The sequence below is a fragment of the Chionomys nivalis genome, chromosome 21, assembly GCF_950005125.1.
Source record: "Chionomys nivalis chromosome 21, mChiNiv1.1, whole genome shotgun sequence".
Lineage (NCBI taxonomy): Eukaryota > Metazoa > Chordata > Mammalia > Rodentia > Cricetidae > Chionomys > Chionomys nivalis.
Window position 1 is genome coordinate 39,897,985 of NC_080106.1, and position 13,763 is coordinate 39,911,747.

General features: G+C 38.7%; 1 protein-coding gene across 5 annotated transcripts in view; it reads right to left on the bottom strand.

Moving 5' to 3' along the window:
* Nucleotides 1–13,763, bottom strand: part of Phkb (phosphorylase kinase regulatory subunit beta) — a 182,629-nt gene that overhangs the window by 119,992 nt on the left and 48,874 nt on the right. For all 5 annotated transcript variants that reach the window (XM_057754198.1, XM_057754194.1, XM_057754195.1 and 2 more), the window contains one exon: nucleotides 11,495–11,575. In XM_057754198.1, coding sequence (XP_057610181.1) covers nucleotides 11,495–11,575 — 81 coding nt within the window. The remainder of the gene's footprint in view (nucleotides 1–11,494; nucleotides 11,576–13,763) is intronic.

Sequence of the window (13,763 nt, forward strand, 5' to 3'; positions counted from 1 at the left end):
ATCGTATATGGTAAGCCAGTCTCCAGGAAAACAGACATGCCAAACAGATAGGGAATGGCCACACTAGGGCAGCAATAACTGAAACCAGGAGACTCCTCCTTCTTTGGGCACTTAGTAATGGCAGCCACCCCAGGGAAACAAGACTCCATTCCAAAGACTTCCCTTGCCCCAGGTGGCTCAGCAAAGGAGAGTCTCTGTGAAGTACACTGTCAGCAAACTCCAACTGGGTCGTATGCTGAAACCTGACAGACATGATACTGAAGCTGGGAAGCGGGGGATCAAAGTCTGCAGAAAAACCTTCACAGACTCTTCTTCCCATGACACTGAAGAGCTGCACATTGGGCAAGTCTATCATTCTAACCAGGGCCCTGAAGGAGCTCACAGACGAGAGGGAAGCAAAGGGATGAAAGACAGAAGAAAGAAATTGAGGCATTGTGACTTGCAGATAATATGACTCTCCATACATCAAAACCCTACAGAGCCCACTAGAAAACTAAGAGATAATAAACAGTTAGAGCAATATGTCAAGATGCAAACTTACACATAAATATGGATAGCCTTCCTGTGTACCAACGACAAACATGCTGAAAAAGCAATCAAGAAAGAAGTCCTGTTCACTACCCTCAAAAAAAGAAAAACAAAAACCTAAGCAAAAATGTTGAAATAAACTTCACTAAGAAAGTGAAGACCTGTATACAGTGAAAACTTTAAATACCAAAAAAAGGGCCGGGTGGTGGTGGCACACGCCTTTAATCCCAGCACTGGGGAGGCAGAGGCAGGCGGATCTCTTTGAGTTCGAGGCCAGCCTGGTCTAGAAGAGCTAGTTCCAGGACAGAGAAACCCTGTCTCGAAAAATCAAAATAAATAAATAAATAAATAAAATACCAAAAAAAGGAACTTGAGGAAGACTCTAGAAGATGGAGAGACCTCCCATAATCACAGATTGGGATGACTGTTGTGAAACGGATGGACTGTGTCTGCAGAGACAATTCAATCCCCTTCACATTCCACACCGTGCTTCAGAGAACTACAGAGAACAATCTAAAAAAAAATTCAGACAAAACAAAAAGATCTGAATAGCCAAAGCAACCCTGAGTAATGCTGGAGGCACCATCACACTCAATTTAACAGAGTCATGGTAATAAAAATTGCACGAGACTGGGACCAAACCAGACATGTAGATTAACTGGGGAAAAACGGGGGGGGGGGGCACGACACACACACACACACACACACACACACACACACGGGGACGCGGAGGTGGGGGACGTGGACGTGGAGGGGGGGGACAGGGACCCGGATATAAGTATCCATAGTTACACAACTTGATTTCTGACAAAATCCCCATAAATATACACTGGAGAACAAACAATCTCTTCAAAAAAATGGGGCTAGAAAAACTGTGTATCAACATGCAGAAGAAAGAAAATAGATCCTTACTTATTACCTGCATGAAAACCAACTCCATATTGATTAAGACCTTGACAATAACCAGAAACTCTAAAATTATAGAGGAAAAAGGACAGAAAACACCAAGATATAGGCATACATCATGACTTTACGGTTGGTACTCCATGTTGCTGAGGAAACACTTTGAAAACAACAAATAGAACCTCAAGAAACTAAAAGAGCTTTGCTATAGCAAAGTAAACAGTTCATGGGGCAGACACAGCCTGAAGACAGGAAGAAAATCTGCTACTCTAGACCTGACAGAGGATTAATACTCAAAAGTAAACATGGAAATAAACAATACAATCAAAAAAAATGAGAAAAAGAACTTCAAAAGAAGAAACATAATTGGCTAATAAATACTTTTTAAAATGATCAACACCCATAGCTATTGGGGAAATGAGGATTAAAATAACTTATAACTTAGATTCACTCTCACCCCAGTTAGAATGCTGTCCTCAAGACAGCAAGACAAGTGCACGCAAAGGCCCATGGGTGGAAGTCAGTGGATGACTTCCGTTTGTTGTCTCTCCTTCTACCATGGGTTCTGGAGATGCAGCTCAGGTCATCTGAGCTGTGATGAAAGAGTTTTCACATGTTAAGCCATCTCAGTGGCCCAAGAAACTTTAAAAACCCTCTTTCTCAATTCTTATTTACCAACGCAGACATGCTATCCAGAAGCTATAATGTTTGGATAAATTGTGTCAATAATGGTACCAAACAAGCAAGGAAAAAGTATTTTACATTCTCAACAGCATACATCAGCCCAAGATGGCCGTGAGAGTCCACAAGCAGAGTTACTGGTGCATGAAATAAAGCTGCTACTAACTGGCGGGGCTGTTGTTTAATTTGCAGCTGAGCACAGCTTTCGTCGATGCTTGATTCACTGCCATCCCCAGCATCTCCTCCTCTTCTTACAGTCACTTGGCGTTGGTTTGAACATAATTCACGACCTTAACTTTTCTATCCAATCAAAGCAATGCATTTTTCGTTCTCTATCACACTGTGCTGTTTGAGCTGGGGGCATTGAATTTGTCTTATTTAGAAAGTGGGCTTTTTGCTAACTTCCCCCAACTAACATATGAATTTCAAAAGGCAGGGTTTTTGTTTTCATTGTTCTTTATGTAGAACAACCGCCACTGGCAGAGATCCAATGAGAATTAAAGAATAGTTAATGATCAAAGGAGCATGAGAGGAATGGAAAGAGAACACATGCATGGTTAGTCTAAATTTGACATCTCTATACTAGCAGTTACTATTGCTCTAGTTTTAAGGTTGGTTTTGCTGGGAATTGTAATTTTGAAACATACTCCTATTTGTAATCTTCAGTGCTTTCTTCCTTCTACATCCTTTGTGTTTCCTAAGACTTTCTTTTTTCCAGTACTCGGCAAATGAGGCAAGGAGCTTGAGCATGCCGTGGGAGTACTTTATCATGGAGTATATCTATTTCCAGTCTCTTACTTTTTGTTTTTGACATGGTCTCAATATATTGTCCAGGTTGGCCTTGAACTCATGCCAGAATCCAGGTAAGCTCTGAGCTTACAATCCTGCTGCAACTTCCTGAATAGCAGGAATTGGTCCTGATAACACTGTCCATAAATATTAAAACGTCATTTTATTGTCATTCCACAGTACTTCCTAATTTCCAGTTTTCCTTCTTTAAATTATGTCTTATTTACTGCTGTTTTATTACTGTGAAGAGACAACATGACCAAGATAGCTTATAAAATAAAGCATCTGATTGGGATGGGCTTACAGTTTCATAGGTTTAGTCCATTGTCAATAAGGCTGGGAGCATGTGGCAGGCAGGCAGGCAGGCATGGCACTGAGGCAATAGCTAAGAGCTTACATCTAATTCACAAGTTGCAGGCAGAGAGAGAGACAGAGAGACACAGACAGAGAGAGATAGAGACAAAGAGAGAAAACCAGACTGGGCCTGGCACGGGCTTTTCAAAAACCCACCCCCAGTGACACTCCTCCTCCAATAAGGCCACACTTGCATTAGGACTTATGGCAGAAGAGAAATGAAGGAAAAAAAAATAAAAAAACTAAGTGAAGCAATTTCCAGATTCTGCATATTGCATCAGGAACAGGAGATAATGTGTAAATGACAGTAAATCAAGTAAGCAACTGCGACCAGTGCACAGACTCTATGTGCACTCCTAGCACTTGACGTGTAGCCAGAATCGGTTTCCAGCACAAATTACAAAGCAGATTTTAAAGAGCCTCAAATAAAGAAATAGGAAATGTCTCTTTAATCTTTTAAATGCATTATACACTACACTATCACAATAGGCTCCATTTTATCAACAAATTTTCAAAGGGATCTTATCTGTCATTTTCATGTTGTTACCAGTAAATTGTAAATTACCTGTGTGGTCCACGGTTTCTCTCCATAGAGAAAGCTTCTCAGCCTCCTTGTTCATCTAATGGCCGCTCCAGGCAGCCTTGCCAAGAACAGCACAGTATTGGGGACTTTTGATATTTCTGAAAAGAACGACTACACTTGATGGGAAGAAGCTAATATCCCTCTTCTGCTTTAATTAACCTTTCAGCTTCTTGTCACTTTTTTAAAAAGCAACTTGGGATAAAAAACAAATCAAGCTGCTAGCTATCCTCAGTCATCTTACTATATGAGAAAAATAAGTACTTGTTTATTTAAGACACTGAAATCATATGAAAAAGATGAGTTAACCTAGTATTTCATGATTATAATTTAAAAGCTAGGTTGAAATGTAAATTACAAACAGGCTTTTAAAAACATGATAAAAGTACCATATATCCAACAAAAGTTACAAAAGTAATTATCTTAAAGTCTGAATTCATTTTTTAAAAATCAAAGATACTGATTTGGACTAATCATAAATTCATTGCCTCATCATGAAATCAATGAAATGACAGCAATTTCAAGATAAGAGCTTAATTTTAAAAATTTAAGTATCCCGCCAAAAATATAAATAAATATTCAGCAGAAGATCATTAATAGCAGCATTAATACAGCAAAGGGCTGACACATACACAGTCACAGTAGACAATGATCTGCAGAGTTCTGACAGCTGGCACCGTATTAGCCAGCCTGTAAAGCATTTAGTGAAACCTATAGAATCACATGCTTACTCTGAGAGCTTCCAAACTGTGCCCCGAAACACAAGCAGAGGGGATGACGTCTCCAAAGACTAGGAGACAGAAGGCTAGGAGATGGAGAAGTAGGAGGCAGACAGGTAGGGGATGCGTAGGTAGGGGATGGATAGGAGATGGACCAGTAGAGGAGATGGATGGGTAGGAGGCAGACAGGTAGGGGATACGTAGGTAGGGGATGGATAGGAGATGGACCAGTAGAGGAGATGGATGGGTAGGAATACAGGGAAATTATGGTGACAGGAGGGACGGAGCCGGTCATCCAGCGAGAATTCCAGCACAGTTAACGTCTGGAGGACAACAAGATGGCCCAGCAGGTAAAGGTGCTTGCTGCCAAGCCTGGAAACCTTACTTCGATCCCTGAATCTCACATGGTGTTAGGAAAAAACAAATCATTTAAGTTGTCTTTTGACCTCTATGGGTGTACCATAGTACACACATTCTGCCCCCATAAGTATACAATAATTGTACCCCAGGCTACTATTCATTTCTTTTTTTTTTCTTTTTTTTTTTTTTTTTTTTTTTGGTTTTTCGAGACAGGGTTTCTCTGTGGTTTTGGAGCCTGGCCTGGAACTAGCTCTTGTAGACCAGGCTGGTCTCGAACTCACAGAGATCCGCCTGCCTCTGCCTCCCGAGTGCTGGGATTAAAGGCGTGCGCCACCACCGCCCGGCTCTACTATTCATTTCTTATGTAGCCATTTTATATTAAAGTAGCAATGACTTAAAGGCCTAAAGTCTGAATGTATATGACCTTGGGTAGAGCCTCACTCCTTTTCTGAGACATCGCCTAAGAATTCTAACAAAACAGTGTATGTTACAGACATCCTACCTTCCAGGATCCCCGTGATACAGACTTTTTCCTTATCAATTTCAATCCTCCAAAGTGCCCCTTAGGAATCACCCAGTGATAAAACAATAACTTCAAACTCCACCAAGGTTCCACATCTAGCTACTGAAAAAACACTAGCTACAAATCTCACTTGAGGAGGCCTTGCCCACTTTTGGGAATGCCTTCCTTTCTTCTGAGAGTCCACTCCGCTTCTCTCCTAGTTCTCATGCTCAATAGAATCTCCAATTCTGCTTCATAAATGGGCTATTCCTGAATTTGACCTGAGTTAAAGTCACTAAAACTGTAGATCTCGTCAGGCTACCAAGGATAACAGTGGGGAGGTGTGACTCCCAAACCCGGATTCCCACAAACGCAGACAAATCACTTAAGCACATGTTCAGTCATTAAGTAAGCATAAATTAACAAAGCAAACCCATTAGTGGTCACATAGAACAAACAGCACAGAATACAGAGAATAAAGGGAAGACTCAGGAAAGATACAAGCAGCACCACAAACACAGACAGCAGCACCAGTACATGTGTAAGAAGAGGACCTAATCCCCTGCGATGGTTGAATATATTAGTCAAATTGTTCATTTTCTTTATTTAAAATGCAGATCCAGGCCACTGCTGAGACTCTGTCTCCATGAAACCAAACTGCAAAAGCCCTGAAAAGCCGTAAGCAAGACCAGGCATGAAAAGTCAGAGATGCCACCAATGAGCGGGTTCAAGAACCAAGAGGGGGAAGCCATTAGAGAACTTATGAATGTAAAATGATAAGGAATGTTCTGGAGAAGTGCACACTAAACAGTTGAGGCTTGAGAGTGGAAGAGAAATGTGAACATCCGCAACTCTAACACAAAAGGCACAAAAGGCTCAGTGAACAGGAGTTGGGATGAGGATAATGGACCTTCACTTATATTTGGAAGTTTGCACTCTGAATGAGTCATAAGCTGTGACTTAATATTGGTACTGGTCAGAAAAAAAGAGACATGGCTGCTGAATTTTTAAAGATTTTATTTTATGTTTAAGCATTTTTGCTTGCATGTGTGCCACCATGTGTATGAAGCAGCTGTGAAGGCCAGATGCCCTGGCGCTGGTGTCACGGAAACCAGGAGTCACCATCAGGTGCTGGGAAGAGGGCCTGGCCCTCTGCAAGAGCAACAAGTGGTCATTACCACTGAGCCATCTCTTTAGCCACAAATTTCAGGCTATTAATTTTCATGTGTAAAAAATTTAGCAAGATAGTATCTCTACAGTTAAATAAAACCTTTGAAGACTTTAAGATGTCAAGGTAAGCCAGATGTATTAAATTCCTGAAGAAATGTAAACAAATGACATAGTGCCAGAGAAAAATGGCAGCATTGCTCACTGGACACTGAGGACTAAAGAGCACTGTTGCACTCTTAAATTCCTAGAGTTCTCACTCTTAAGGGCTATCGTATAATTTTGCCTTTGGGATTAGAACAGACAAAATGTGATAATACTGACTCTTATTAGGGAACCTTCTATTTGCTGATTGGCCTATTTCAAAAGCTCAAAAAATAATGCTAAAATGTTTTATCATCTATGTATATAAGCTACAAAAACCTTATAATTAAGATGACTAATGTATGATATTCTTTTACAAAGAAGACTAAGGCGTAATTTATTAAAGCCGCAGTTGTGTTTAATGTTCCTAAACTGCTTATGCAAACAATATTTTTGCATAAATAGGTGTTAAGATAAACAACTTGTTTCCTTCAGGGACTTTGAAATTAGCACATAATTAAGCATAGGACGTGTGTATGATCAGTTTCAAAACCTCAGCAACAGATCTTTAAAAACTCAACTTGGTAGATAACTTCCAAATGTGTTTTCATGGTAGATGCTAGAGGAAGCAACTATGTCCCATATGACTATAAAAGACTCTTGCAAGCTTGCATGCCAATTTCTGTAGTTTTTGTTCCACACACCCATCCTCTTCCTGGTCTCCCTTCTATTCCATCACTGTAAACCACAGCTATAACTGCATATGTTGAGTCCTCTGAGTTCTCGCAGACAAGCACTTGAAATAAGAGTTTGTCTTAAAGGCTTCCCATACAGTACTAGTAATTTATTACCATGGCACATAGAAGTAAAATTTCAAATAATGACTTATCGACTGACTCAAAGAAGATGTGATAATTCATTTGAAATAAATTTCAAAAGAATATAATAAAATGAGTGACTCTTTCTAGTTAATAAACCATTCATTTGGAATAAACGGTTTGTGGCATAAATTCCCAATCCTACCCCGGCTACTCAAGAACTTTGCTCATTCAGTTCCCAAGGAGTAAATTTATTCAGTTCCAAATGATCAAATGTTTACATCTCCACTGAGTCTTTTGCATTAGTTTATTCTCTAAACACAATTCTCCCATCAGAAGATTCTCCATTGGAGTTCTTCAGTTCTTCCATGTGTGTCAGTAGGGCACGTTGAGGGTCAGGCTTAGGGCCTCCAGGAAGCTGAAGAAGCTCTGACCATCACTGAGCGAGATCCCCAACCCTCTACTATCATATTTCTGTGGTCCTTTTCAGGAATACTGTTGCTCCTCCTCCCCACAAAAACATTGATCCCACTGAAATCCTTCCCAGAAATCTCAAAGATGACCTCAGTGATATACAATTTTGATTTATATCTGTTATCCTCAAATAATTGCAAATAGTACCCCTCCTTTACTCTAAAAGTATTCTCACATGAGATGAGTCCCCCACTATGGCTATCCATTAAGAAAAATGGTGCTAAATTAATGGTAAAATTTCCATCCCTATTGTTGATCTTGTTATACAGCAGAGTTATTCCTGCATTTTAAATTACTTGCTTCCATTCACTTATATTTGTTCTCTTTCACTAACTTTTCGCCTTTAACATCATTTGCTAGATACTCATTATTTCTCTTACTGATATGATGAGGACTCAGCCCTCTCCCTTATGCTTCAGATACATGTAGTTCCATGATTTAAATGTCCTGTGTAATTGACACCAGAATTCCCATTGCCAGCCAAGTCATCTCCCCTAGACTTCTGATGAGGCTATGAAGCCCTTTCCTTCAAAGTTTCAAAGCTATCCTGAGTTTAGTATTTGCAAAGATGGCCTCCCAACTGTTACACATAACTCTTCTCCTACATGCTCTATTCATCAGTTAACAATACTGATCAGCTATGCAGGTTCACAACTGTGGGGTAATTGTTAACTCTTTCTCTCTTCCACCACTCATCCATTCATAAATTAAAAGTACTGACTTACTGTTATTATGTCTTAAATAAAGTACCTGCAGCTAAAACATGAATCTGTCGCATCAGAAGTCAGAAAAAAAACTAAAACAAATAATGCACTGATCCTTTTTAAGGTTTTAGAAGAATTAAGACCAAGCCAACCCTAAAAGCAGTAGATAGGGAGAAATAATTAAGACCAGGGCAGAAATGAATGAAATAGAAACAAACAAACAAAAACTACAGAGAATCAATAAAATGAAGGGCTGGTTACTTGAAAAGATTAATGAATTTGTAGCCAAATTAGCCACTGGTGTGGGGATGGGGGTGAAGACCCAAATCAGTAAAATAAAAGATAAGATGGAAATATTACTATAGATAACACTGAGATTTTAAAAATGACATAACTTAAAAATTTGTATTTTGCTAAACTAGAGAAAACAAAAGCAAATGGAGGTTTTGAGATCTACGAGAATCAAAATTAGACAAAGATGAAATAATTTTAAAATCTATAACCAACAACAAAACTGAAGTAATAAAAAGTGTCATTCCTCCCCGCAAGGAAAAGAAAAAACCCACCCAGAAGTAGACAGATTCGCTGTACCAGACTGTCAAAGGAGAACTAACACAAACACTATATAATTATTTCACAAAATAGAAAAGGTAGTCATGACTCCAAGCTCTTTTTTTACAAAGCTAATATTAAAACAAAAGGCAGACATAATGAAAAGAAAAATACAGACAGATTTCCCTACTGAACATTGATACAAAAATTCTCAATAAAATATTTAGAAACCAAATTCAAAATCATATCAAAATAATCATTCATCATAACCAAACTGACATCATTTCACAACACAGGCTTGGTTCAGCATAACTCAATAAATAAATGTAACTCAACATATAAGTGGATTGATTTAAAGACAAAAATTATATAATCAACTCAATACACACAGAAAAGGTCATTTACAAAATTCAAAACTCTTTCATGATTAAAAAAAAGTTGAAAGGGTAGAGGTGGAGGAGGGATACTGCAACCTAGTAAAGGCTGTGTACAACAAACCTATAGCTAACATCATAATAAATGGAGAAAACTCAAGGCATTTCCACTAAGATGAGGAATAACGTAAAGATGTCCAGTCTCCAGTCTATCCAACATAGTGCTTGAGGACTTAGCTAGAGCAATAACGCAAGAGAAGGGGGAACAGGAGATGCAAACAGAAAAGAAGTCAGACTTTCCACATTTGCATAACATAATCTTATATAAAACATTAAAAGTGCTACTAAAAAACTTAGAACTGGTAAGTACTTTCATCAAAGTGATAAGTTATAAGTTAACACAAAAAGAAATCAGTAACTTGATCAATGATAAACGCACTAAAAAAGAAATCAACAATCCATTCATGATAGCCGATAAATAAGTGAACAAACCCAGCCAATGATCTGAACAATCTCACAATGAAAACCTTTAAGACACTGATGAAAGAAATTGACGAAGACACTGAGAAATGGAAAGAACATCTATGATCATGAATTAAAAGAATTAACATTGCAATAATTACAATCACACCAAAAGCAACCTGTATATTCAAAACAATCCCAATCAAGTTGCATGACTTTGTCAAAGAGTAGTTATAAAAAGGAATATGTGAAAAAAATACTGAGAAAATTTGTAACAGTGATTTCATTTTCATTGTGATTAAAACTTTCTGAAAGTTATGTGCTTCTGAATATTCACTGAAGTTCCGCCACCTATGTTATACTATGCTTGCTTGTGAACTGCAAGTGTCATTAGTAGAAAAATGGATGAACTGCACCAGACTCAGAAAGACAAACACCAAATAATTTCTCTCATATGTTGTGATGGCTGATTTTTGTGTCAGCTTGATACACAAGCTAGAGTTATATAAAAGGAGAACTCTTAATGGAGAAAATGTCTCCTTAAAATCTAGCTGTAAGGCATTTTCTTAATTAGTTATTGATGGTGGAGCGTCCAGCCCATCGTGGATGGAGTCATCCCTGGACAGGTGGCAGGCTGAGCAAGCCATAGGAAGCGAGCCAGTAAGCATCACCACTCCATGGCGTCTGCATCAGCCCCTGCCTCCAGGTTTTTGCCCTGTTTGAATTCCTGTCCTGACTTCCTTTGATGATGAACTATGAAAGTGTAAGTTAAATAAACTCCTTCCCCACTTGGTTTTTGGTCATGGTCTTTTTCACATGGTCGTAACTAAGACATATGTGAAAACTGGTTTTGTGTGTGTGTGTATGCACGCGCGTGTGTGCATGCATATGTACACATGACACATAAAACTAACAGATGGGCTATGGAAAGGGAGGAAGTCAAAAAGAAGAGAGAGAAGACATACAGACTAATAGGAAGAACAAAAGAGGAAGCCGGGGGGATAAGGGTCGAGGCAATATGAGGAAGGTACAATATCTACCTATTGTATGAGTGTATATAAATGTTATATTGGAACTTATTTCATACACTAAAAAATTAACACAAAAGGAATTTTGGTAAAAAGATAATTTAGATTTAATCCAAAATCTAGTATCTACTATATAAAATTTAAAAGTGATTTTTTTTTTTTTGTGGTTTCTTGACATAGGGTTTCTCTCTGTAGTCTCAGCTGTCCTGGAACTCACTCTGTAGACAAAGCTGGCCTCAAAGTCACAGAGAGCTACCTGCTTCTGCCTTCCAAGTACTGGAATTAAAGGCATGCGTCATCACAGCCTCGCTAAAAAGCTTATTTTTCATCAAATTAAAAGTAAATTGTTAAGAAAGGGAAAAATCAGATATCCTCTATATGAAATTAAGTAACAGGCCATGTGGGTGGATCATACCTCGTCTGTGTTATAGATTATCTGGAGCCCTGAAGAAATCATTTCCACCAGGTAGAGGAGAAACAGTGACACTGCGTTTATCTGAAAACAAACAGCAACAGTTAGAAGTTAAGGGGAGAATGAAAATATTACGATATGAAATTAATATATATGCTGTAATTTTTGCCAATAGTGCCAGAATCAAATAATTTCTTCCCTATCACTAAATAAAAGATATGAACCCAATATAGAACAAGAAAACCGGCATTTTATGTGATGTGCTAAAATTCCAAATTCACTGTGCTGGTTATCACATGACGGGGTCTGAGAAGGCCATGAGGAGAATTCTTAGCATTGAAGGAAACATTTGTTTCCTTCAATTTCCAAATTCTGAGTCTAAAGATCTTATTTTTGGAACAATTTTGCCCCAGAGGAATGAATATGATGCCATCCATCTGTAATGAAAAGACTACTGAAACACAAGACATCGCCTCCATCGAGACACTATTGGCAACGAGGAGTGCGTCTTGAAACACTCATTCTAAACGGAAGGAAGGAATGTGTGACCTGTAATCACTGGTGTGCTTTATAATTTAAAGCCCCTTAGGAGAGGTTGTTAAGAACACATGAAACTATTAGTGTATTAAATGCATGCTTTGTTTGATCTAAACAAATCAATGCTTCCTAATTTAACCATAAAAGACTCATGATAGAATATATGAACATCCCATATAAAAAAGGAAAATGAAGTCTCCAATATGGACACATCTTGAGTGATGATTGATTTTCAATGTCAACTTGACTAGACCCAAGGACCCCCGAGTGGGTAGTAAAACACTGCGTCTGGATGTGGAACCAAAAGGCAGAGGAAGGTCGCTTTCTTTGCCAGAGCCAAGATATTCTTCTTCTTACGGCTTCAATGGTTCTCAAGTAGTGGGGTTCTCATCCCAGATTTTGGTCCTTTAGCCTCTATATGAGAACCACACTTTCAGACTTGGAATGAGCTTCACCACTTGAATCTTTAGCATTCCTTGTAGCTAGGCTGTTGTAGGACTTAGTGTCAATAATCAAGCAAGTAAACACGTGTGATGGAAACGCCTGAAATTCTACCATTTGGAAGGATAAGTTCAGCTATGCAGTGAGTTGTAGCTACTGTGACTAACAGTGAGACCTTATTTCTCCAAAGAGATTAATAAAAATTTATATGAGCCATTTCCACAAATACTACCTATGTACACACAAGTCTGAACATACTGATCTCTTGGCTCCTTAACTCGGGAATGCATTTGGTAATATATCTTGAATTAAAGAAACAAAAGTCTCTCCAACATCTTATCTTATATGATTGTATTTATATTTGAAATATGAGGTCCAGAAAGATGGCTCAATGGTTAAAAGCACTGGCTGTTTTTCCAGAGATCCTGGGTTCAATTCCCTGCAATCACACAGTGGCTCACAACCACCTGTAATGAGATCTGGTGCCCTCTTATAGCCTACGGGCATACATGCAGGCAGAATACTGTATGCCTAACAAATAAATAAATCTTTGAAAAAAACAACTTTGGTATATGATGTATACGCAATCTATAGAGGCATAAAGTGGACTACAGGTCGCTTAAAGCACTTCAGGAAAAATGGAGAGTAGCTGATTTGGCTTAAAGTTTCAGGGTGAAGAAAGGTTCTAAATTTGAATGTGGTAATTTGTTGGTAACTGGGGGACCACCAGACCCTGAATTTCCTGTAAACAACTTGTTTTCCTCAGCTCTGAGCAGCCTGCAGCTGATCTGAGCAAGAGACCCTGATGGCAGGGAGTGGGTTCTGATGAGTCTGTAGCTGAAAGATCCTGAGAGCTGGGGCGTGGCCAGAGCCCTACAGAAGCTGCCCCTGAGCACAATAAAGTGGGCATTCTTGGCATTCTTGCTTCAAGGTTGTCCCTGTGGCCCCAGCTGTCCATCTGTGTTTTTGTGTTTTTAAATTTTCACCCTAGTTCCCATAGCGCATAGCGAATAGAGCACGGAGAGTGGAACACAACCAGTATAGTTTTACAGTAACTGTCTTACAACTTAGAATATACTAAAACCACAAAATGGTACACCTCAAATAGATAAACCATATGACAAACAAATTATATCTCAATAAAATTTTAGTAAAACAAATAAAATTTAAGCAAAAGTATGTCAGGATACTGCAAAACTGAGTTAAAAAGTGTAAGTAAGTAACCTGAAGTTTGTATTTATATGTAAAAGATTGTCATTCCCTAACTGTGTTGCTGGTTTGCATTCCCCAATTT